Here is a 26,414-nt window from a genome sequence, read left to right on the forward strand (position 1 = left end):
CGTTTAAACAATAACATGGAGACTAAACTGCATTGTTGTAATTTTTAGCAGCCATAGACCCTTTTCTACGGACTGTGATGACGCGTTTTAACGGTCATCAGTATCGTAAATCCTGCAAAGTTTTTTTTATATTTTCATTTAAAAAAAAAAACTATATGTACATTTATAACAATATCCCAGACAGCACTATAGTGTGGCCCAGATCCGGCCCATGTCTGGTACATGTGGTTTATACGTTGACCAGATGTGGGCCGGATCTGGCCCGACACCATGTTGCTGTCTTAGTGTTATGTTACCTTTGCATCTACAAAAACTTAGTTAACGCTGCTGTGAGGGTGTTTCTAATACAGCAGCTATGGGAGTGATGGTAAAAATGACATCTTTCTCTCTTCTGACTGCTATCAATCGCTCTCTATTTTTTTCCTATTTATAAAAGTTGTGAAAACACTATTATGAAGTTTTTCTGTTGCTATTTGAGCAAATGGAAACACAAAAAATATATGTATTCTCTCATTCACCGCTATAGAATTTAACCCCACTGTGACAACTTCCGCTTCTGAGAAACGAAATGTGAAAAGGGTCTATAGAGTACCCCAGGGATAACGTGTTTTTGTAGGCCAACCCAGATGTTAGCGGCGTACGGGTTCCCTCGGTTGAAAGCCTATGCATTTTTCCCATAGACTTTTGGAAAATCGCAGAAAATAAGCTCTGTGTTTAACAAAGGGTTATGACACTTACATGTTTTGTCTATCAAGATAATCTTTACAAGTTAACACAACATTTATAGATTTTGAAGCCTAAATAAAGTCGTCAGATATAAAGGGCTAACAGTAGGCTAAAAACGGACTACAACACACCATGGTTGCGGATCAACGTCACCACCACCAAACTTCCTCAAACTTTATTTAGAAAACAACTTTATTTATAAACATGCTCGCTGATTATGATCTGTGCTGTTATGAATACTTATCCACTTTTTCATGAGAAATGATGTCCAAATCTCCTGTTTGTCATGATAACGTCTAAAGTCCCCGCCAAAGGAAGTAGTCCATTTTAGCAATTTGTTAGCAACCGTCGATTTTAAGACACAAGTAAAAGTTTAAAAAATCACAAGTGGGTTATAACTGGTGTGTTTTGTCATAGATCAAAACGTGAAGGTATTTAGAGGCTTTGTTAACCACAGACCTTATTTCAGGCGATTTAGCAAAAACCCATTCAAAAAATCCATAGACTTTACGGCGTTGGAACCAGAAGTCCTAAAATGCTAACTCGCTTCCGGGTTTTGCCTACAAAAATGCGTCATCCCTGAGGCACCCTATTGTGCAGTTTTTAATACTGCAGCTGCCTACATGTGCAAGAGGCAGCTGTTTACGTCTTGTACACGCATGCCCACTGTACATGAACGGTCATGTGCGTGTAGTGTAGACGGAGATCGTTTCTGAAATGCTGTGAACGTTTCTGCATATGACAGAAAAAATGTCATACGGAAACGGCGATGGAAAACGCGACAATTGGAGCGAAGAAGAGACCGTCATTCTTACCTTTATAGTTCGAAAAGTTCACTCAGAAAAAAACTTGATATTGTAACGGCCACCTAAATTATGTTGAATACTGTTCATGACATTAATGTTGATGTGCCTTTAAAGGTGCCCTAGAACTGAAAATTGAATTTACCTCGGCATAGTTAAATAATTAGAGTTCTGTACATGGAAATGACATACAGTGAGTCTCAAACTCCATTGTTTCCTCCTTCTTATGTAAATTTGATTTGTGCAAAAGACCACTGAAAAACAGGTGAATCTCAAAATAACACCGACTGTGATGCAACAGTCGGGATCATTAATATGTATGCCCCCAACTTTTGCATATGCCAGCCCATGTTCAAGGCATTAGACAAGCCAGTATTAAGGTCTGGATCTGCACAGCCAAATCAACAGACTTTTTGCAGGTAAGCAAGCAAGGACAATAGCGAAAAATGGCAGATGGAGCAATAATAACTGACATGATCCATGATATCATGATATATTTAGTGATATTTGTAAACTGTCTTTCTAAATGTTTCGTTAGCATTTTGCTAATGTACTGTTAAATGTAGTTAAAGTTACCATTGTTTCTTACCGTATTCACAGAGATTAGAGCCATGTCGTTATTTTCATTATTAAACACTTGCAGTCTGTATAATTCATAAACAAAATTTCATTCTTTATAAATCTCTCCAACAGTGTAGCATTAGCTCCGTTAGCCCGAGCATAGGCTACTATCAAACTCATTCAGAATCAAATGTAAGCATCCAAATAAATACTATACTTACATGATCTGATGCATGCATGCAGCATGCATGACGAACATTTTGTAAAGATCCATTTTGAGGGTTATATTAGCTGTGTAAACTTTGTTTATTCAATGTATTATACTGTTGCGAGCTCGGGGGGCGGGGAATGCGAGCATTTAAAGGGGACGCGTGCTGAATCGGCGCATATTTAATTATGCCCCAAAATAGGCAGTTAAAAAATGTAATAATAAAAAATCTGTTGGGTATTTTGAGCTGAAACTTCACAGACACATTCAGGGGACACCTTAGACTTATATTACATCTTGTGAAAAAGCAGTCTAGGGCACCTTTAAGATAACTTCTATGGCATACGTTGTAGTGTGCACGCTGTTCTCATATGAGCGCGCACGCACAGAGTTGGAGAGATGACTGCTCTACTGCTGACTGATGTTCAGTGTAATAATGTTACTTTTCCACTTTGATTCGTAGCGTTTATCAGAGTGCTTTCTTTTCCTGTTTATCTTCACTCTTTTATATGTACTGTATGTGAAGAGTGTGCTTATTGTGCGAACCATCTATAAAGACTCGTGGGACTAGCAGTTCATTTGCCTCTGGTTTTTCTTCTCGCCTCCTGTTTTCTATTTTTCATCTGGGCAGACTTCAAGCCCTCTGACAGACGTTACAATATCAGCAATGTGTAATATGAGGATGCGCAATGCTAGAGAAGGTCACGTGCTGCTTTTGTCCAGTCAGTGACGCGAATATGCAGATAAGGACTTTTACCCGGGTTTTAGGAATGTGCAGTGTGAAACAGTAGCTTATGAATACCCAGTATTAATTGTCAACCCCCGGTTTAGTATAAGCAGTGTGAAACGTGAATAAAGATAACCCAGGATTCCATTTACCAGGGGTTTAGAATGACCCAAGTGTGAAAAAGCCCTAAAATGTCCCTACCTGACAAATATGTGGTTGGGTGGTGTTTTAACATGCTAGCTTCCTGGCAAGTAACAAGTTTGGCAAGTAACAAGTTTAAATGCTTTAAAAGAGCTATATAAAGGCTTCTAAAGTTTGGATTCAGGACTGACGTTAAAATTTCTTCTAACATTCTACAGAGAACTAAAACAGCACAACTTAATAAAATAGGTTTTGAAGATACTGAACTGAGAAACTGGCATGAGAGGCATAGCAGTGGATCTTCATTTGAAAAAGGAAAGCATTTTTCTCTTTTTTTTTGTACTGGTTTTGACAAGTGTTTATATTTTGTGGAAATCTTATTGTTATTTTTCAATGTGTTATTTAATTTAACCCATGATGGTGAGCTTCAATGTACAGCATTTAAATAAAACCATAAGAAATGCCCAATATCATCCACTTTCACGGGTCTGTGTCTGTTTTACTTGTGCTGACGACTCTGGTTCTTGTTAATCCATCCTACACCCCCTCCATCCTTCAGTGCGGATGAGAGGCTTGACTGCTGCCATCAGAAAGACACACTGCTCCTGTAGGGCTTGACCTGATTGGAGGAAAAGGAAACAACATCGAAAGATATCTGTCGAAGCGAGGGAAAGGCAGAGAGAAAACGAGAACAGAAAATGTGGAAAAATGCAATGCTTGCTGCCTTTATATAAGCCAAAAACATTTTCTTCCCCTAAGAGCATCTTTAAATCACAGACTTGTAATTATTCAAATTCAATTAATTCCCCTTTAAGCTTTGGATAGAAAAAAATCTTTTAAAATGTTTTGAATGAAAATCTATCTGTGTGGATAGTAAATATGTCATAGATGAACATTAAATTTAATTCAATGTAATTGAAGACAAAATTAGGCCACTTAAACCATTTTAACATTGACATATTGAAGGAATTACTACTTAGATAAATAGACGGATGCATTTATTGATACCAAGGGAAATACAGGCGCCAAACGAAGCATGAAGTGCTGTAGTACACATGCATACAGTGCAGATAGAAAGAGAGAGTGTGTAATATGCATGATAATGCTACAGGGCCCATGAATAAGATGATGTGTCCTTGTGCAATGTCATTCCTCTTGGCTCGGGTATCAGCCAGCCGTCACACGCAGGCAAACTCTGTGGTAGAAGAAAGAGAAGACATTCCAGCAGGCAGCAAAGGTTCCCGGCAGCACGTCTTAAAACATTGTGCTGGAAGATGCCGGTGGCTAAAGCAGCTCTAAGACAAAGTGCTGCAGAGAGGATGAGCAGAATTATTCATGATACACCCCAGTTTGGCCACCAGCTTTTCTCTGCATCTGTCTTCAGTGACTCCAAGAGAGTAGCAAAACTCACAAGAGTTTTGTTCCACTGTTTGGAAGCGCTGGTAAGCAAAAATTACCATGGTAACCATAGTTAAGATTATGATGGTTTTACATTTTCAAATGTAAAAATGTACTATTTTCAAATGTAACTCACATTTCAGTTTCAGGAATGCTTTTAGTAGTTGCAGTTTAGTTATTTTATGCATATTTCTTTTCCATTTTATATTTTAGTTTTAGTAATTATAGTTCAAGAATTTGTTGATAAAACAACCAAACACTGAGCTTAGATTTACATCTAATAGAAGCAAGACCTTTGAGGAAAGCATCCCTGTTTGCATAAGGATCAAATTTATATAATGTCATCAATTCAAAATGCTTTTATAATAACAATGGTGATAACCAAAATACCTTAAATTACCAGTTTTATTTTAGTATAAACTGCTATTTGTAGATTACCATTCTTAAAAGGGGTCTAAACAACAAAAAAGTAGTATACTTAGTATACACATTTTCTGCATGCAGTGAAAATACTTGAAGCATTGTGAAATGCAGTATTCAACGCACAAAAGAATTATATATATATATACTGCCCTCCAAAAGTTTGGAAACGCCCTAGAAAAGTGGGGGTTTGGACAATATTGGCATGAATCCTTTTTAATTTGTGATAATTTTGCACTGATAAGGGACAACACAAACTGCAAAAACATATTACATAAACAGTTTATACATACATAGAAAAAACTTAAATTTTCTATTCATCAGATAGCAGCTATCTGACCTAAACTGGGTTCTAATTGGTTCATTGTATTCTAAACTTAATTGGCAATCAATTGTTGAAGCTATTAAGGTGTGCTGACCCAAAAATCTTTTACAAACCTGGGCCAAGTTTAAACCAGTAACCAGGCATCACAGCTGGCAAAGGGGCATGTCTGACTTTGACATCTATATATATATATATACATACATACATACATACAGAGTGTCATATTAACATATGAACAGTGTGTCATGCCTGCATCATCATGAGCTGCTTCATAAGCCAGAGACATGAGGTTGTGATTAACACACTGGAAAAATCAAAGGACATACCGACTGTGATGCTTTTAATCCAGGCGGGATCAGGCTGTGTGGAGCATGTAAATCAGAGTGATGCCCACATTTCTGTGAGCCCAGATCAGAGCTGCTCACATGTGATGCTAAGTTTGCTAGGATGCAAAACACGATCTTTATGTACTACAAAATCCAATCACGTATTGTCATTCAAATTTTAAGTCATTTCATTTTTTTTTTTTTTAAAGGCACATTTACGTAACTGATGCCAAATGCCACTGACTACTTCAATCAAAATAAATTAACAAACTGGTGTGGCATATTTCAAATAAAATCAGGCCTAAATGAAGTTTGTTTATAAGTTTGAATTATAGTTTTCCAAAGCGAATTTTCCAGAAAAGTCCATTGGTCCGTGGCAATGATGTAATAGGTAGGTGTGGCTCTCAGGCCCTGCTTTCTTTGACATGTAAATCTTCTCCAGTTCATTTCTTCTGTTCAGTCCGTTGAGGTCAGACTCATGTAAAAACATGAACACAATGGAGAGATGCTTTACAGTACAAACTTAACCCTCTACTGCACACATATTGATGGCACATGAAAAAAAAACATTCCACATCATTTTTTGGTTCATTTGGGAACATTTTATAGATTAAAAAAAAAAAAATTGCCTCAGGGCAACATTGTGCGACAATGGTACAGAGTCATAGAGAAAATTATCATCAAAATCAAATTTAAAAAAAAAAAAAAATCAAGAAATCATTAAGTAAAAAGGGAAAAACACTTGAAAGACATTGATATATTGAATTTGATACATGCATAGGTCTGTATCATGTAGTGTGCTATGCCATATAATGTACTTCATGTGATAAGATTTCACTCCATACGAAACTTCAAAAAGCAGTTCATCTCTGCTGTGACATAGTGGTGTATGTTACAATTTTTGTACATCACTTTGGGTGTTCCTGCACACCCAGGAACCCTGCATCTTCCCTTCTTATAATACATTGTGGCCAATGAGAGGTACTCTCTAAAACCTCCTCGAAAAGTACCCCTTATCGCACAACGTTGCCCTGAGGCAACGAAAAGAAAAACTGAATTTCTGAACATGCAAAATAAAAAAAACTTCATAAAACCTGACAAAAGGCTTCTCTACACCTTCATACACGCACACATATTTTTTATGTACAGTTCATGTCGTTTTAAATAAGATTACTAAAGCAAATAATATTGCCGCCTTCTCACACCATGTGCTCTTGTGACCATGTGTCAGAACAGGATGTCCCACCTCTTAATGGTGCTTGATATTGACTCCAACACCTTACTGAACTGTTCTTTGGTACTTTCTCAACCTTTCTAATTGGTTGTAATCATTTAAAGAAAAATTACTAAACATAGGGCTTAAGAAAACTTTCCGTTGCCTGAGGGCAACGCTGTGCTGTAGAGGGTTAAGTTGCAGTTCTAACTGAAACAGTCAATTAAACTTTTTTCTATGCTTAATACTGTAAAGCTGAATACTTTAAAGCAATCAATTGTATAAAGTACTGAATTGCATGGTGCAAATATATCATGTGATGATATATTGATGATAAATGATCAGATGCTTTCTTAACTACCATTTTCTCACCGCTCTTATTTATTTATTTTTTTGTGTGTTTATTTTGTTATTGAAAGGGAAAGTGTGCAGCACATATTTACAGATTCATCTGAACATTGCTCTCAGCAGTGTGGGCAACACTGGGATGCTCAATGACAATATATAATTGTTTATAGAAAAAAATAAAAAATAAAAAATTAAAGAATGAAAAAGAACTTAACCATGAGTAAATCAGGACATTATGTGCTCCAGAGCTGAGTCACTCTCATCAGGCTGAAGGTGAGGGAGAACAGGTGCTACTGAACCCCACAGAGCCGTCTGGCCCATGACTGAAGCACCCTGGGTCTGTTTCCATCAGACACACACTCACCTGTGAGATCTCCTCACCTGAGCAGCAGAGGGGCGGGAAGTGTCCTGCATCCCACTGGAGCTGGAGGTGACGGAGGGACAGGCAGAAAACCTGTAATTAGCCAGAACCTAGTTAAAATGTGCTTTTCACACTTACACCCACACAAGGCCAAAAATAATTACATCTAAAAGCTAGCTGAATTTTTATACATGTAGAAACACAAAAAAAAAAAAATAACACTGCCACTGACGTCTGCTAATTAGGAAGCTTTCTGTGTGTTTATTTCAAAACTTTCTAGCACAGTTCTGAGAACTTTGTAGCCTTTCAAAAAATAGCTAATCTAAAAATAAGTTAATTGTCATATTTACTCATCATCATGTCGTTCCAAACCTCTGAATGTTTCTTTGGTTTTTTCGTAATGTAAACTAAGACTGTTGAACTACAAGTGACAGAAAAATATAATAACTTCATAATTATATATTCCAAGTAATGAGTAAAAGATGGTCTTTTATTCATTTCACCCTGTTACTGGCTGAAATGTAAGAACTTATTCACTGACCAACATGCTAAAACACGCTGAAGAACCAATGACAAATTAATAAATGTCAAACCTTGACTAATAAAAAAGCTTTCGTGACTTGTGAGTCAAAGCATTGCCGTTTATGGATTTCAGTATTCACAGTCTGGCGTCCATTAAACGGAAGATGCTCCAGGTTCAGATAATTTCAACTTTGACCCCTTTGCCGCAGGAAAAACATTGTTTTAATATTTTTAAATTAATGCAGGATTTAAGATAAAATAGAGCAAAGGAGTTTAAAATCCAATGCATTGGGGCAGATTAGTGTCATCTGGTGTCAGTGGTGGAAAGATAAAGAAAATGATGTGTAATACCATGGTATAACCTCTAGATGTCTGTGTAAGGCCCGCCCAATCGGCCCAACGCCAGTTTCCCACAGGACGGGGAAGGTTTCTTGAGCATTCGGTCTTTTCGGTATGGCAAAGTAGTTTAATTCCAATTAAACATTTATCTGACTCCATTTTATTATGACCTCAAATTTAGGTTAGAATGCCAATTGATAATTGACAATTTATACAATCATTTATCTAGACATTTGATTATTCTATTTAACTCTTTACTCTTATTGTACTCGTTCGTTCAGTTCTCAGAGTCGCACAGGGTCCTCACACCAGCTGTTATGCGGGCCCACAATCACAAACTTGCCAGTCTGATCAATAACCAGAGGTTATGGCTAAAGCAGTTTAACAATGTTGCCCATGCTTGCTATTGTTAAAAGGTACCCATGTAGCCCCATACAATCGCCCAGGGCCGTGCATAGACCTTTTGAGGGGCATGTGCTGAAACTGAAAAAAAGGGCACCACTCTTTTTTTTTTTTTTTTTTTTTTTTATAAATTAACACAAAATAATAGTCTCACAAGCTTTATATCTATTCACTATTAATGACAGTTATATATATATATATATATATATATATATATATATATATATATATATATATATATATAGATAGATAGATAGATAGATAGATAGATAGATATAGATAGATATACAGGGTTTCAGGGCTTCTTTAAAAATTATTACAACAGCAATCTTCTGTGAGCCATGTGTTTGAAGATGTTTGACTTCACTGTGATCCAGGGATGTCCCTCTCAACACATTAATACACACACATTACATTCTGCATTATAAAATATAAAGAAGCACAGTGATCTGATGATTCTGTAATGTTTTTTAGTTCCTACAACATTACTGTGGTAAAACCATGTTTTACTACGTTTATACATGTGAAGAGCGGGGAGTATACAATTCTAGATTAAAATTATCTAGCGAGCAAATACATATTAACATCGTAAACATTAACCATACTGTGTGACCATATATAATATGATTAAATGTTAATGAATTAAGTGTACGCAGATAGCCATCATAAATCAAAGAAGAAATTACTTAGAAATGTATTTTACCTAGCTGACGACGGGGATCACTCAGTCGCTTTTTTGTCAAAGTCAAATGCAGTTACGCCGGGTTTTTGACCAGCGAATATGTGCAAATGTGCAATTTGTCCGTCATTAAAACGATGGCATCACATTAGGCTACGTGTTACGTCGTCATCAATAGGTTATGAGCGCTCAATTTTTCCTGTGGTAAAATTCGTTTGGCCAAAATCTCAATTTATAAAAGATGTAATACTACTGTACTGTATGCACAGGCTATTTAAGGCTATTGTAGGCTATTGGTATTGGCTATGACTTAGAAGGCAAATGCTAGCCCCCTCCCTCTCTCTCCGCCGCCGGTCTCAGGCCTCAAATGCATAAAATATGAAACTTTATAGACATACTAATGTTTCTTTCGTAAAGACAACGTTGTAGCCTACTTATTCAAACAACAAGATATTTATTTACCGTAGTAAGACGTTCAGCTGCTCTGCTGTGGAACTTCAGTTCGCTGCACTCAGGGGGCGGAGTTAAGAGGTTTGACTGACAGTTTGAGCGGATCCAAAAAGATTTTGTCACAAGCTCTTTTTAATACCTTTATTAGGCTAAATATATTTGTAAATTTATTGATTTTTTCAAGAAAATTCATTGATTTATTCAAGAAAATAAATAAATAAAATAAAACACGTCCAAAAAAAGGGCACTTCGGAGTGTAAGGACAAAAAGGGCATGTGCCCTGCACAGGTTGAGCCCTACCTGTGCACGTGCCTGCAATCGCCTATATAACAACTTAGTTAAAGCTCTGACAATAATCAGGGGTTATGACCAGTACTATAAGGTAATGTCTCCCCTCGATAGTAATTTATCTGGCCCCATATAGTTAATAATATAACTATATAACAACTTAAAGCAGAGGCAATGACCAGAGGTTATGACCAGTACACCATTGTCTAGCCCCATATAGTGAATGCAATTGCATAACAACTTAGTTAAAGTCAAACAGTCAGAAACCTAGTAACTCGCCAGATGTCCCCCATGCTCCATACAATCCGAGATCTAGTATGTACTTAACCCTGGTCGTAGATTTGCGGTAACAACGGATACATCGTAATCTACTGAAGTCAATAATTTCAGAGTAAGTCAGAATAAAGCCAAATGTAACAATTTATTAGTCAGGTAAATGTATCATGCCAATTACATAATCAATTTAAAGATGATCAATACAACATCAAATGCTCAGAAAAAGACTAAAAAGATGCATACCTGACATTAGAAAAATACACATTGCTGAGTGTCCTGGACACTCAGCAATGTGGGCTGATCTGATTACAGGAACGTGCCCTGAGCCTCCTGCAACATCTCTTTAAATACTTAGACCAAGACAGAAACTTCTTTCAAACTGAAACATGATTTCACAATGGGAATTTGCATTAATCAGGGTTCTAGACTGAGTAGTTTACCCTGTGAAGGTGGACACACCCATTACAGAGAGCAAAATATCTCTAAAATCTTTAAACCTTTATTACCTTCTGGTTTACTTCTGTGGGAATGAGACCTTTGTACCAGTCGCACTGAGACATTTCAAATGATACCAAACATGTATAACGTTGTATGATAACTGTTCACATTAAACCATATAGATTTTGGGTGTATTCAGGTCATCTCCGCATATAGAGAGAAGAGATGGGGGAAGAGGGGTGAATGTGAAGTAAGGCAATGCTGAGGTGTGATTGCGTCTTGGATGGGGATGCTAATTTTGCAAGAGAGAGTTCAAATGTTAAAGGTGCCCTAGAATTAAAAATTGAATTTATCTTGGCATAGTTGAATAACAAGAGTTCAGTACATGGAAATGACATAGTGAGTCTCAAACACCATTGTTTCCTCCTCCTCATATAAATCTCATTTGTTTAAAAGACCTCCGAAGAACAGATGAATCTCAACGTAACACCGACTGTTACGTAACAGTCGGGATCATTAATATGTACGCCCCCAATATTTGCATATGCCAGCTCATGATTGAGGCATTACACAAGGGCAGGCAGTATTAACGTCTGGATGTGCACAGCTGAATCATCAGACTAGGTAAGCAAACAAGAACAATAGCGAAAAATAGCAGAAGGAGCAATAATAACTGACATGATCCATGATATCATGATATTTTTAGTGATATTTGTAAATTGTCTTTCTAAATGTTTCGTTAGCATGTTGCTAATGTACTGTTAAATGTGGTTAAAGTTACTATCGTTTCTTACTGTATTCACGGAGACAAGACTGTCGTTATTTTCATTTTTTAAACACTTGCAGTCTGTATAATTCATAAACACAACTTCATTCTTTATAAATCTCTCCAACAGTGTAGCATTAGCCGTTAGCCACGGAGCACTATCAAACTCATTCAGAATCAAATGTAAACATCCAAATAAATACAATACTTACACGATTACACATGCTGCAGATTGAGGCCCATTTTGAGGGTTATATTAGCTGTGTAAACTTTGTTTATGTACTGTTTAAGGCAAGCGCGAGCTCCGTGGGCGGGGAGCGTGAGGAATTAAAGGGGCCGCAGCCTAAATCGGCTCATAGTTAATGATGCCCCAAAAGAGGCAGTTAAAAATAAAATTAATAAAAAAAATTCTATTGGGTATTTTGAGCTGAAACTTCACAGACACATTCAGGGGACACCTTAGACTTATATTACATCTTTTAAAAAGACATTCTACGGCACCTTTAATTTCCTTTGTTTTCTCAAAGAGTAGCCCTTTCTCAGTCCAGACAGTCCGGCATTAGTCTTACATCTGTATAGGTCTACATAAATACATAAACAGGGTTATGCAATTTTTCCTAGACATACTTTCTTTTATTAGATTCTGCACTTTTACATTTTTATATATAAAGACTTTTTTGTTTTAAATGTTGACCTGAAGTGTCAGATTTTGCATTTTAATCACAGTTCATACATGCATGTATTTTGCACTCATGTTTTACAGTTCGTCCCGTTTATTGTGGTGTTAAATTTACATCATGCAGGTTCAACAGAAATGATTAAAAATCCCTGATCTGAAAAGATTAAGTATTTAAAGTACCATCAGAAAGACAGAAGAAAATCACCAGAGGGTTTTTTTTTTTTTTGCAAAAACATGTTTAATCTCTCCTTAATGCCTGTTTATTTACAAGTAGTAAATCTGCACAAAAAAAAAAAAAAAAAAAAAAAAAAAAAACTTTTTACACATAAATCAATAACAGTGACAGTCAGTCCTGAAGCATAATTGTCTTTTGTTATTTTAGTTTCACCAACAACACAAACCATCTTGCTTCATTTCTGTATTTTGTTCAGGTCTGAAGGAAAGATACTTCATTTTTCAGAAATTACTGGAAAGAAATGAAGCAAAGTAGGGATGAGGTTAGAGTTTCTATATCTGTGCTGCAGTATTATTGCATGTTATCAAGGTGGACCTTCATGGAGATCTTGAGTTAAAGAGCAGATTCATGAAAAGTGTAGAAGCCATTACAGGAACATATAAAAGAAGAGCAAAGAACACTTGAGAAGCACCAGTTTAGACACATTTCAATCTAAGAAACACAATGACAGGATCAAAATATAAATAAATTAAAACACAATGTGATTTTTTTTTTTTTTTTTTTTTACATGTGATTTGAAATTCTGGTGTAAACATTGAAAGTCCCTGGGAAGAACCGCAAGCCAAACGCCCAGATCATCACCAGTGAGTCCAGCAAACTGACCAAAGCAGTTCTCTGGTCAAGAAATGACAAACTCAAGAGCGGAAGGAAGATCCTGAGATGTTTTGAACTCATTTTAAAGCATGTGAAATTAAACCAGACTGATTAGGAGGTCGACGGCACATCCACTGCAGTTAAACTGACCAAAAACATCAACACAACTTCAGTCAGTCGAATTCAACCGTGAGTTTGTGCGATACAGGATCAGTTGTGCAAAGTGCCGACGTGCACCATCCCCCTGACAGCACAGGGTTATTGCAAGAAGATTATGTAGAGCAGATGTTAATGTCAAAATAAACCAGTCGAGCAGGGAAAAAAGTCAAAGTTTAAACAAAAGTGTTAAAATCAATACTATTTTTCTGATGTCACTTTTTTGACATCACTATCAGAGCAGAGTAGATTACTTTAGTTACAACCAAGAAAATAAACTGGATTTGAGGTTTGTTCACACCAAGAATGATAACTTTAATCATAAAATTTTAGCAGAGTGTAACGGCTCAGAGGACATATATAATTGGAATCACTTTCAGAGCAATTTATTTTTCCAGCTCATGATGGATTAAAAACATTGACAGCCAATCAAAATCCTTCCCATTTAAAGATTTATTCACAGAACATATCAGAAGTGCGTGCTTGGAATGAACAATGTTATTGTCCATTGGTGTGGATGCTAATATAGTTATCGTTCTTGGTGTGAACGGGCCTTTAGCTTTTATTTAGCCATTTTAGTTGCATGTTATTGAGGAAAAGTTACATACCAATATTTTTGGTCTGGTTTCCTGGAAAAGAAACAGCAATTTTTAAATGCTAAACCTGTTAAATTTTGCCATTTTTTAGGACTACATCAGCATATGATGCACTCAAATCTAATTGAGTAAAGACCCCATGATTGATTTCACAGGGTCTTTAAGTTGAATCTAATATGAGAAACTGGCCAAAAAAAATCTTCAGAAGAGACTCATCAAGAACATAGAAGATTGAGTAAAGATAATAGAGAATCTAGAACAATATTTCACCACATTTCATACCTGCTCGTACCACTTTACTGCGTTATGAAGCCATAAACACTTACAACATTGTCCCATGAATGACAGATCTCATGTTCAAGAGGAAACAAATGTATCAAAACAAAAGGAGCTCTTCAAATATTTGGACATACATGCCGTCGTCTCTTAAAGTGTTCGATGAAACCAGAGCGATTGATCAGTCTAAATCAATCAGGATTGCTCAGGTCCATCTCATTAAAGACAAAAGTCCATTTCTCTTTTCTGATCACGGAGGCTGAAGGCCTGATGAACGAGCGTCTCCTCGCTCAGTATTGACACGCCGCAGAAACACTGACTCATGGATCTGAAACAATTCACTCGGCCTCATTTTCACTCATTTATTTCAGCTCAGTCTCAGTAAATGTAGTGATTTTTGCAGAAGATGCTGAAAGACCAGGAGGATGATCGAGTGTAATGAGAGTGCACGCGTACGAAAAGTGAGTTTGTTTGGCGTCTAAAATCAAGAGTCCGTCCTGTAGCATCTGGTGAAATAGTAATTAAAGCTTTGCAGTTCAATCAAAAAAAACAAAAACAAACAAAAAAAAAAAGTGTAATTTTTGGAAGAATTATCTTTCCTGTCATAATTTTTTCATTGTAAAACAATCAGAGCACATTCCTACTTCACAAACCTTTTTCAGCATTAAACAACATTCAAATAAAACATGGCACAAGACAAGATTTTTATTCATATTTTTGTAATTTTTTTCCTTCTTTTTGTCATTGCGTAATGTCATATTCACCTTCGTCAACTACTGTATGTAAAGAACAAAAAAGACGCAGCGTTGCGTTTGCCCAACATTGTGTACATGAGATGGAGGCAGTTGCTCGTTGATTTTGTAAACTGTGCAAATTCAGCAGAAACACAAGTGGCAAAGAGAGTGGAGAGGGGCAGTCGATAACATTTGAACAAAATAATAAAACATTGTAAACACGCAATCAGTGTCCTTTGATCCGCCACGATCACTGGCTCGTGACACAGTCACATGACTTCATTAGAGGTCCCAAACGTCCTCATTGTCTCTTCAAAACAGGAAAGAGCGTCTTTGTCCGTGTTGTGTGAAAACATCCACCGCACTCGACAACAAATCATCCAAAAACAACGCAAAAAATCTACACCACCTACATTCAGCGTTGTGGTTTTGTCCGTGTAAAAACACACCAACTGACTTTGAGAGTCCCGATCAGCTGGAAAGAGCCATCGTGTCAATCACCTGCTCCAGTTTAGACCTCAATCTCTGGCGGCGGGACTGTTCATCCCTCTCTAGAGCCGACAGGATCTACAAAAGCCGAACGAGAAAAAACAATGAATACATGACAACGAGACAGCAGACGGAGAGCGTTTTGAGGCCTTTGATGCTTACCTCGTCCTTGTATTTGGTGATATAGGAGAAGATTTCGTGCAGCGCACTCATGCTGTTGAACTGACTTAAATGGAGACGCGACTGTTCAGCCAGATACGCGCTCATATCCTGATCACTGATCGCAGGCATCCGCGAGATATCAGCGTAATACCTGCACAATATCACACACACACAGTGATCGATTAGCAGTTTAACACACCCGTCAGCAGATCAAACACACATCTGCTCTAATGTGTAGACACACTTTAGATAAAAGCTTCAAAGATCAAAGTTTCATATTCTACACTTCAGAGCATTTTATTACCTCCATGTGCTATTATAACATGAGCATTTCTAATGCTAAAAATGATTATTGAATGAGCTCTTTTTTTTCCTTTTGTCGTTTAGTTTAAATAAATGGTGAACTACAGAGGTTGTTTTGCATTATGAATTCTGGTCTATATTAGAATGTCTACATAGTAAGGGTTGGACAACATATACACTACCATTCAAGAATTTGGGGTCAGTACATTTTTTGTTAAATAAATAAATACTTTTTTCAGCAATAATGCTTTAAATTGATCAAAAGTTACCAAAATTACTATTTCAAATAAATGCTGTTCTTTTGAACTTTCTATTCATCAAAAATGTATCACGTTTTCCACAAAAATATGGAGCAGCACAATTGTTTTCAACAATTATGATTATCAGAAATGTTTCTTGAGCAGCAAATCAGCATATTAGAATGATTTCTGAAGGATCATGTGATACTGAAGACTGGAGTAATGATGCTGAAAATTCAGCTTTGATCACAGAAATACATTTCATTTTACAATATAATCATGTAGAAAACAGTTGTTTGAAATTGTAATATTTCACAGTTTTTGTGTTTTTTCCCCTTATTTTTGAAATGCAACCTTGGTGTGAATAACCGATCACAAACCTTTGAATGGTAGTGTAAAACAATTATTACAAATAAAACAATTATACAATTACAGTGTAATAATCTCAATATTTTCAGTTTTTGAAGATATTTAAGACACAAACTATTTAAATTTAAGAATTAAAGAAATATATCTAAAATAGTCAAGGCATGTTTTTACACAGTTTTTCAGTATATGAATATAATCATTATACCAATATAGCAATACATAGTGATAAACAGATATTCCACACAGAGACATCTGTGAACATTTTTAAATTGTTGATTCTAAATGATGAACTGATTCTTGCAAACAGACATTATGAACTGAATCATGTAAATGAATCAAACTTACTAAGTCAACTAATGCTATTTTTGCTACCGAAGTATAAGTCAGTAAACACTATTAAAAGATCTGTTGTGATGCAAAACCTTGGTCAGTTGGTCAGATAAAAAGTGCAAAAGCCTTGCTATATCTACAGTCAAACCAAAAATTATTCCGACATTTTTGATATATTTTTACTAGTGGGTGCTGGACACTATAGTTTATTTATATAAGAGAGGATAGCAAAATAAAGTAAACTGTGACATATTATACCCAAAAATTCTTCATACAGTGGACTACCAGTAAAATTGATAAAAATCTGGAACCAAAAATTATTCAGACACTTTGATCTGACCATGTTTTTCTTAAGTGTTATCTGACATAATTAGGATTATTTTTTTTCTGACACAGTTTAACTCTGAGATCGTCATATTTTATTACCATTTTTTTAAACTATAGTGAATAAACTGTATTAATGAATGAAATGTTCAAGGTGTCTGAATACATTTTGGTTTGACTGTACAATATAGCTTATGAACATCCCCGTGTCATACCTCTCCACCCAGTTCTTGTAGTTAGGGATGTCTTTAGCATAGAGCAGCTTGTTGGAGGGTGAGTCTTTGCCCAGCTTGTGTTCTGATGTGGAGCAGGAGTCCATGAAGGTCTGAGCCACTACGGACAGACACGCGTCTGTAATGCTGTTCTTATGAATGTCGAACACAAACTGAGGGTTCTTGATCACATTCACCCAGAACCTCAATGGCAAACTGCAGTGGAAATGAAACGATATTAGAATACAAAGAGAGAATGTAAACATACTTTCAAATGATCTCCTTGATTTCCAAACCACACAAACTCACCAGTTGCTCTTCCATGTGTGCCTAACGTCAGGGTCTGATATCACGTGTCTGTCGGCCTGCTCGTCTAAGAAGTCGAACATGTATTTGATGGCCAGAGGAAGTGCACTCCCCCGGTGGGCCGTACTGAAGATGGTCTCAAACAGGTCATCTACAAACTTCTGCAGTGTACCCTGTGAGAGATGATCAATCAATCAAAAATGAGCACTGTTTGGGGATTTTTTTTTTTTTGCTTGGAAAGCGTATGTGAATCTTTCTTTACAGAAAATAACATTTCCATAGTGCAAAAATGTCATTTTGTAAACATGAAAAAGTAAAATTCTTCAATGTAAACTTTTTAATCTATGTAAAGAAAAACCTAAAAAAAAAAAAAAAAAAAATGTTTTGTAACCTTTGTAACTGTTAACAACTTTGTATTTTGGTGATTTTTTTTTCTTTTGCTTGTTAAGAGTGTAGGCCTCCATCTTTCTTTATAGTAAATATCATTAATAGATTTGATATTCCATTATCTAATGAAGTGACATTCAGACATTTTTAAGTGTGACTTGATTAAATCTGCTGTAGATTCTGATGTACGTGTCCTTGAGCACTGCGGAGCTGCTGGGAAATGCATCTGAGATTTCTGTATACTGTCAGACGGTGATGGGAGCACAGGATGGATAAAGACCTAGTTTTTCCCAAACCGCTCAATAAGCAAAGGTCATTGGTCTAATTAAGATACAGTTCTTCATGAGAGTGGGACCAATGGTAAATGTTAATGAGCAACTAGTCATTCACACACAAAGGTCAACACTAACTGTCTGAGGACTTCAGCTAAGAAAATCAGACATGAGCTTCAAAAGTGAGGCAATTAGTTTGAATGTGTGTGTGTGTGTTTGTCAAGATGGAGAACATTAGTGACAGATTTCACTATGCTAAACATACTAAACACTCCTGAGTATACATCAGAAAATTATAGTAAAGTCATTTTCTCTGATTAAAAATATATGACCGTGTTGTTATTGTTAACTAAATCTATTAAAAACTGTTTTCAGTAATTGAAATAAAATCTAAATATAAACTGAAAAACTTAAACTTAAAAAACTTGGTGAATTAAATTTGAAAGAAAATTAGAACTGAAATAAATAATGTTTATGTGGATAAGTCCTAAAATGACTAAAACTAAAAAAAGAAAAGAAAAAAAAAGCTAAATAGAATTTAAAAAAAAAGCACATAAAAAATTACTAAAATTAAAAAACAAAAAGTGTATAAAAATAAAAGCTAATTAAATACTATAATAATACTGTAAAGCTGTGTCTCATTTGTCGGTTGCATACATAATTTCAGTAAAGTAACCATTATATTCCAAAGTAATAAAGAAATTACACCAATTTAAGCTTCACAAGGAATAACTGTCAATTTTATAATGGTTACTTTTCTGAAATAAGACGTATGCGGCCAACAAATGCGACCTTTGAAAGGAGATACAGCTCATATAATATTAAAATGAGTTTTTTTTTTTTTTTTTCAGAATGGTATGCAGTTTGTACTACAGTATGTGGAAATCAAATGATTTATAACGAGTGATTTTTATTGATGATCTATTATTTTTAATATGCTTAATATCCTTTTTTTTTTTTTAGAAAGTATTTCTAAATGAAGAATATACTGCTTGAAGTTTTTCAAGGTGCTTTTGTTATCCCTGATAAAGTGCAATATGTGCGTCCCACGCATTCTTCTGCACTATTCAATGCAATTTCGTAGTATAAACAGAGTAAGTAGTGTGTTCAAACTGAAAATTCCAAATAGAAAAAGTGCACTTTAAATAACTGGATGATGCATTTAATTAACCGAAAAGTATGGAATGTTGGACACTTGGTCACAGCTGTAATTATGTAAAGGAGGGGGAGGGGTTATCAGATTCTGATGCTGGATGGCAAAATAACCTTATAAATTTCATACACTACACAGTTGAGTGCATCATTTGGGACACAACTCATGTCTCTTCTCACCTTGGTAGCCAGCAGGCGCGTCAGGTAGATCTCGGACACCATCTTGCTGCCGCGGTCACCCTCCCTCTGGTCCATGTGGTCGTGGTTCTTCACCAGGTGCCAGAGTTTGGTTCCACTCTCCAGGTCTGGCGTGATCATGGGCGTCCGCGAGCGAAGGCTGTCAGGACTGCTGGCAGTTCTCAGCATGCTCTCTGTTGAGACAAAGAAAATTGAGAGAAATTACATTTAGTTGTTTGTCTTTGCTTCAGTAACTTCATGAGAGGCTTTTTATCTTAAAAAAAATATGCAAACAAACTGTATAACTAAAGAGAAACTAGACTGGAAAGAAATGATAAATTAAGAGTGAAATACAGGGTGAGTGACAGTCCAAAACAATATTACCTAGAGATAAAAACCTAGTGATAAATTGGGCAGAGAGTAAAAACAGTTTCTTTTCTCTCTCTTCCTCCCTCACTGGCAAACACAGACTCTGGATTTGATATCCATCATTTCCAGTCTGTCTGAAGCTCTGGACCTCTGTGATCGTTTCACTGAGGACCAGAGCATTAGGACACACAACACCACCACAAACACACAACACTGCTGCGCAGAGGAAAACCATGCCAAAGAGAAACATAAATAAAGAAAGACAGAAAGGCTATGTTCGGAATAAAATAGGCTACTACGGTAATGCTTACAGCACTCTTTATTCTGCCTATTTTTAGACGCATGTGGAAAAAAAATATTTAGTTTTGGCTATTTTAATTCATTTCTGTTTACAAATTTATTGAAATTTAGTTTAAAATTTATGCTGATTACTTCCAGTTTGTTACACCAGCAATGGAATATTGCCTTGGCAACTACAGGAACTGATTTATTAGAAAATAATGCTCATCTGATGCGGCCACGACACAAAGCGTTGTGTCCTTAAAACACTCTTCTGGGTGGCAGACTAACGCAGTTATTAGAGAGAGAGAGAGAGAGTGTGTGCGAATTACCTAGAGTAAGTCTGTGCGCAGTCTCTACTAATAGCGAAACTGTAAGTTTATCTCCTTCAAGAACAGCGCCTTTACCTTGCTAGTGGGAAACGTCATGTAGCTTTTAAGTTGTTTAAGGGTTAGCTCACCCAAAAATTATTAATTACTCACCCTCATGTCGTTCCACACCCATAAGACCTTTGTTTATCTTCGTACACAAATTAATATATTTTTTGATGAAATCCGAGAGGTATATGACTCCTCAATAGACAGCAATTTAACAACCACTCAAGGTCCAGAAAAAAATTGTTAAATTGCTGTCTATTGAGGAGTCATTTACCTCTGGGATTTCATCAAAAATATCTTAATTTGTGTTCCGAAGATGAACGAAGGCCTTACGGGTTTGGAACGACATGAGGGTGAGTAGTTAATGACAGAAATTTTACATTTTTGTGTGAACTAACCCTTCAAACTACTGAGAGAGTAAGAGAGAAGAAAGTGGGGAGAAAAAAAAAAAAAAAAAAAAAAAAAAAGAGTATGTGCTTTCCATACAAAAAAAATTAGCAATTTTGTCACAAAAAACATGGGAAAAAAATTTGTTGGTTTTATCCTATTGTTTAATATAATTATTTGCTTGGTCAGTGTCTTTATGGGTTTTGGTTCTTTTGCTGTTGTAAGCTGCAAGGTGAAGTGAAATGGAACTGTAACACGATCAAGACCTGCCTGGAACTACTTTAGTCATGTGTTTCCCTGAAAATAATTACACACCTTAAAACGTTCGTCAACCAATCAGATTCAATCATTCAACAGCCCCTGGGACAATACTATTGATGCATCGCGATTTGTGGATCATTTCTGATATTTTCCTAATGCATCTCAAATCGATTCTGAGCTTAGTTTTTAACAACAGATGGTGCTCTTGGATATTTTAACCGCATACTCAAATGCTCACGAAGAAGAGTGCTTATGCGTTTGGCTGAGTCTGACAATGTATTTGGACCTGAGAATGCTTTTATGACTCAAGATTAATGTAAACAGCCCACTGCAAACTCCCTTGTAATTCTCTTCAACCTTTTCGAACTTTATGAATGGTTATTTAACAGAGGGTTTAAGTGGTGTGTGTAAGGAATTGGAAGGAAGCAGAGTGCGTCCGTTTCTAAAGCACGCAGTGCCATCTGCTGTTTAAAAGTAATCTCAGAATCAATTTGAGAGAGAATCGCGACACATACGGAAAATATCAGAATCGATCCAGAATCATTTCTCGATTCACGATGCATCAATGTATTGTCCCAGCTCAACTCTGTAGGTTTACGCTGAAGTATTAAAATGACTAAAACTGAAATAAAAATGAAAGCTAAATAGAAATGTATTTAATAAAAACAAAAACTAATAAAAATGACAAAAGCACTTAATAAATCACTAAAAACTTGAAAACATAAAAATAAAAGTTATATGCTGGCAATAGACCAGGACGGGAATGAAAGCGAGACTGTTAGGGATAGACATACATCTCTTCAGTGGGTTGTACTGCTATATAATGTGTTTTTGGATTGTTCTGCTGACGAAACAGTGCAAAATGTCTTTCCAAAAAACTCCAGACAAAATGAGCTGTGAAAAATGATAAGTGATCTAAGAGCTTCATACAGCTTTTTACAGCGGATGCCTCACAGTCTTGCTTTCATAGCTGTTATGGTGCTGCTCTGAATAAGGTCTATGGAAGGTCAGGTTTAGTCCATTGTGGAATGCAGTATTTGATGCAGTGTGCTCTGATTTTATACTGCACTAGAGAGACAGAGAGAAGCAGAGCTCCCTCACCGTATCTGCTGAGGGATTTGGTGAACGTTGAGGAGTTGGAGATGTTGTAGGCGGAGTTTTGCTTAGGGACCAATGCGATTGCTGACCCATCTGTTACCTAGACAACAGAGAGAGAGACAGATTGACACTGACACTGTCTATTACTGACAAAAATACATCAGACAACCAGCACTGGCCAATATCTGCATCAGTCTGATCAAGCAGATCAAGCAAAAATGTTATATTGTAAAACTGTAATTTTGTAAAAAAAAAAAAAAAAAAAAAAAAAAAAAAGTACAATTCTATATTGTAAACAACGTGTAAACATGAAAAGGTAAAATTCTTCCATGTAAACCTATTAAGATTCTAGATTCTAAATTCTACAGAGACACTTTTTTGTGACTTATAATTTGAGTCGTCATATCAGATATCAGCCATAAATTCAAAATTGTAAAACTGAAATATTTATACTAAAGACAAACATGTATAAATCTATTTTTGTAAAATTACAGTTTTCTTCATGTGAAAATGTTAAATTTGTACATTTGTAACAATAAATATATAAAATTCTGATTCTAAATTCTAGAGCTTTTTTTTGCGAGCACAGACTTGTTATGTTGGTCATCATTTCAGTTACAAGCCATAAATTCTATATCATAAAATTTGTACATTTGTAAAGATAAACTAATCTAAATCTAAAATCTAGAGTTTTTTTGTGAACAAAAAAATCATTATATGATCATCAGCCATAACAAAAATTATGATCAGTTATCAATATCTAGATCAGTGCATCTCTACTGATCAACACTGCTTTTGTGGTTATGTTTTGTGAAGAGTTGCTATGGTTACCTGATCGTGCGCTATGTGTTAAAATGCTTCAATTGTCACCTAGTAACTTGCTGAGGGGTTGCCATGGTTACTGGGCAGCGGGGTGTAGAGGTGTTGCCATAGTAACCTGGCAGAAGATGTGCAGAGGCCACTGCGGTTACCTGATAGTGTGCCAGTGTGTTGAGACGTTTCCAGTCGTTGTCGATCTTAGTGGTGACATCTTCGTCCTGGAGAATGATACGAGCCATGCGACCCTGTCGCCACTCTGATCAGAGAAACACACAAAAAAATCATTCTATGTACAGATAATCCAGACATTTTTTGCTGGTTAGCTAGTTATTTATGATCATTTGCTGGACTTCCAGCTGGTGGGGTTAAAGTCAACCTGGTCGAGCAACTTGTTCAAGCTGGTAGTCCACGCTGTAACCAACCAGTTACAGCTTGACTTGATTGATCATTATTTTCATACCGAGGTCCATGTCTCCGACTTTCGGCCGCTGCGAGTACGGAGTGCCTTTAAACACGGCGTCCAGCAGTTTCTCTTTGACCTGTGTGATGGTGTCGCAGTTCAGGCATTTAACGGTGACCTCTGCGCCGTTCTCATTCTCTGGGTTAATGCAGTGCAACGTCTGCAGACCACAGCAAACATAAAAACCACTTAAATAAATCACAAACACTATTTACTGAAACAAAGTACAGCTGAATAATATCATAGTGTTTAAAGTGCCCCTATCACGCTGATTTAAATGTTCTTAATTTTGTTTTGGAGACTCATACAACAGGTTTACATGCATCTAAGGTCAAAAACACTTTATTTTCTCATAATATCCATTGCAGTATCAGCTCTTTTCTCACAGTGCCTGAAACGGTTCGATAAAGGATTCAGACTCTCTGAAACCCCTCCTTACCGAGAGCTTCTCTGCTCTGATTGGTCAGATGGCCCAGTTGTTGGGTTTATAATTAAATATTACAAATATTCAAATTAAATTGGAATTTAAAAAGCAGAATTTCCATTAAGGGGAAAAAAAACTTTTGGCTTGTCTCCTGAGGCCACAAGAGGGTGCAATGACCAAAATATTAATACTCCACATTAAATTGTTTATTCAAAGCAATGAAATAACATTACTGACTGTACAAAAAAAAAAAAAAAAAAAAAGTGTATAACGTTTATAACTCAAATATAATGTTGTAAATTGCATAAACAATTATGAACAAAACAGCATCATTTATTTATGCATAGTTTATTACAGAGCAAAAGCGCCGATCACACGGAGTACTTTTTGCGTTTAAAAACATGAGATGCAGTAGAATGGGAAAAACCCACACAAATTCTTGAGGCATGTTTTTTTTTAAAGTTGAACTTTTAATTTTACGTATTTCTAAACATGCGGCTTTCTGTTGCGAATCGAGAGTGCAACGGTCAAAGATATGTCTAGCGCATGTTTACATAGAAAACAATGGAAAACTGGATAGGCTAAGAAAAACATAAAACCGCAACAACTCTAACATCATCATCATCATCATCGTCATCACTCTTGCGCACACCTAAAATTAAAATGAAACTTTTTGCATTCGAATGTGGATTTTTATTTTAAATTCGATGAATATTCGACATTCAAATTTTAATTTGACTGCCTTAGTCTGTTGTGATTGGTTGGAAAATAAACGCTCATTAGCATATCTGAATATCAGCTCTTCCTTAGCACTTGATACACAGTGATACGAACAGTAACGATGGAATTGGTTTTACCATATCAATCTCATCAAAGTGGAAACAGCATCTTCTCGACATGTACAACACAAAGCAAACTATTCCAGTGCCAGTTACAACTACAGTGTTTGAGGGAGAGGCAAAGCAGACGATGTTCGCCGACAGCCAATGAAGACCATAGTCTGGCATTATTCAAATTAGTTACAAACCTACGTAGGTTCAGCAGGAAGTAAGACTGGAATTACTGACGACTCGTTTCAGGCAGTTCAGAATCGCTTCTTTGATCTTTGAAACTGCAGACTTTTTGCAAACAGCTCTATTAGACACTACATGAAATGTCATATCCAGGCACTTTAACACTTAAAATAAGCAATACAGACAACTATTACAAGATTCTGTCATAGCTTCGGATGCATTCAGAACCATTACTTGTTGAATTTGAACTGGGAAGCACTGACCAGTGTTTTGTAGTCGATCTGTTGTCGGATGAGTTTGTCCTCACTAAGGGAGTATCTGGCCTCACCGGTGATGGCATCTATGGGCCCTTTTTCCATCTGCTGCTTTATAGCACAATACAGCATGAAGAGGGGCTCACCTGCACACTCCTGAACACACAGGACAGATAATAGAGAGTGAGATTAGACCTCAGAATAACACATGAAGACATACTCAAAGGGAAGCACTTGTATATTCAAGGGTCAGATAATAGAAAGTTGCTTGTAGACCCAAATAACTCATGCATGCACACCTGACTGACTCTAGGAGAGGCTATAACCAGCCAATTCATGCTTTTGCTGATAAATCAGGACCATATGAGGTAAATTAATCCTTCAGTTTCTCCATTTAATTCTGGCAAAAGCACCATGCCATTTTGAGGTTTCACTCAGCAGTAATATTAATAGCAAATATCCGATCATCATGGAATTTACACAACATAAGATTCCTTCATTTTGTGAGAACTGAATAAGTGTTCATGAATATTTAAAATTATATGTGCCTGAAAAGCTTTCCTTTTTTCAAATGCACTTTCCACGGCTATGGACTTTCAAATACAGCCCAGTTTATACGAGAATTGTGGTTTACAAAAAGTCTTGAAAAATGTGGACACCAGGACAATCTGGGGACGCGTCCCAAATGACATCAATTTCTGGTCCTGTGGGCCGTTATAACTAAAGTGTCTCCATAACTGTGAGATCAAGGAAGTTTTCCACCATTGGATAACTGTGTCTGTAGCATCCATTCTTCCAATTTTGCCAATAGTGGTCATTTTCTCCACTTTACCCAATGATTGACACTTGTAGATATATTTGTACTCGTCCCTCTCGCTCTCATTCTGCCCATTTCACAGCACTCCACCGCTCTCAAAATCACCTCATGTGACAATGAAACGAGTGCGAGTCATATACTGTTAGT

At 36.4% G+C, this 26,414-nt stretch overlaps 1 protein-coding gene and 1 long non-coding RNA gene across 2 annotated transcripts in view; both read right to left on the reverse strand.

Moving 5' to 3' along the window:
- Positions 1-3,845: 3,845 nt before the first annotated feature.
- Positions 3,846-10,132, reverse strand: LOC125274068. The gene is made up of 3 exons (XR_007186180.1): positions 9,962-10,132; positions 7,561-7,650; positions 3,846-4,361 (listed from the first exon to the last, which is right to left on the reverse strand). It is a non-coding gene; the product is annotated as an uncharacterized LOC125274068 (long non-coding RNA).
- Positions 10,133-13,140: 3,008 nt separating this feature from the next.
- Positions 13,141-26,414, reverse strand: part of plxna1b (plexin A1b) — a 143,978-nt gene continuing 130,704 nt past the window's right edge. The window contains exons 24-32 of the mRNA XM_048200124.1: positions 25,460-25,606; positions 23,760-23,919; positions 23,452-23,555; positions 22,484-22,580; positions 19,713-19,903; positions 17,725-17,894; positions 17,419-17,631; positions 15,639-15,789; positions 13,141-15,554 (exon numbers count right to left, since the gene is read on the reverse strand). Of these exons, the coding sequence (XP_048056081.1) occupies positions 15,459-15,554; positions 15,639-15,789; positions 17,419-17,631; positions 17,725-17,894; positions 19,713-19,903; positions 22,484-22,580; positions 23,452-23,555; positions 23,760-23,919; positions 25,460-25,606 (1,329 nt within the window). The 3' untranslated portion in view covers positions 13,141-15,458. The remainder of the gene's footprint in view (positions 15,555-15,638; positions 15,790-17,418; positions 17,632-17,724; positions 17,895-19,712; positions 19,904-22,483; positions 22,581-23,451; positions 23,556-23,759; positions 23,920-25,459; positions 25,607-26,414) is intronic.

This window comes from Megalobrama amblycephala, linkage group LG8 (genome assembly GCF_018812025.1).
Source record: "Megalobrama amblycephala isolate DHTTF-2021 linkage group LG8, ASM1881202v1, whole genome shotgun sequence".
Lineage (NCBI taxonomy): Eukaryota > Metazoa > Chordata > Actinopteri > Cypriniformes > Xenocyprididae > Megalobrama > Megalobrama amblycephala.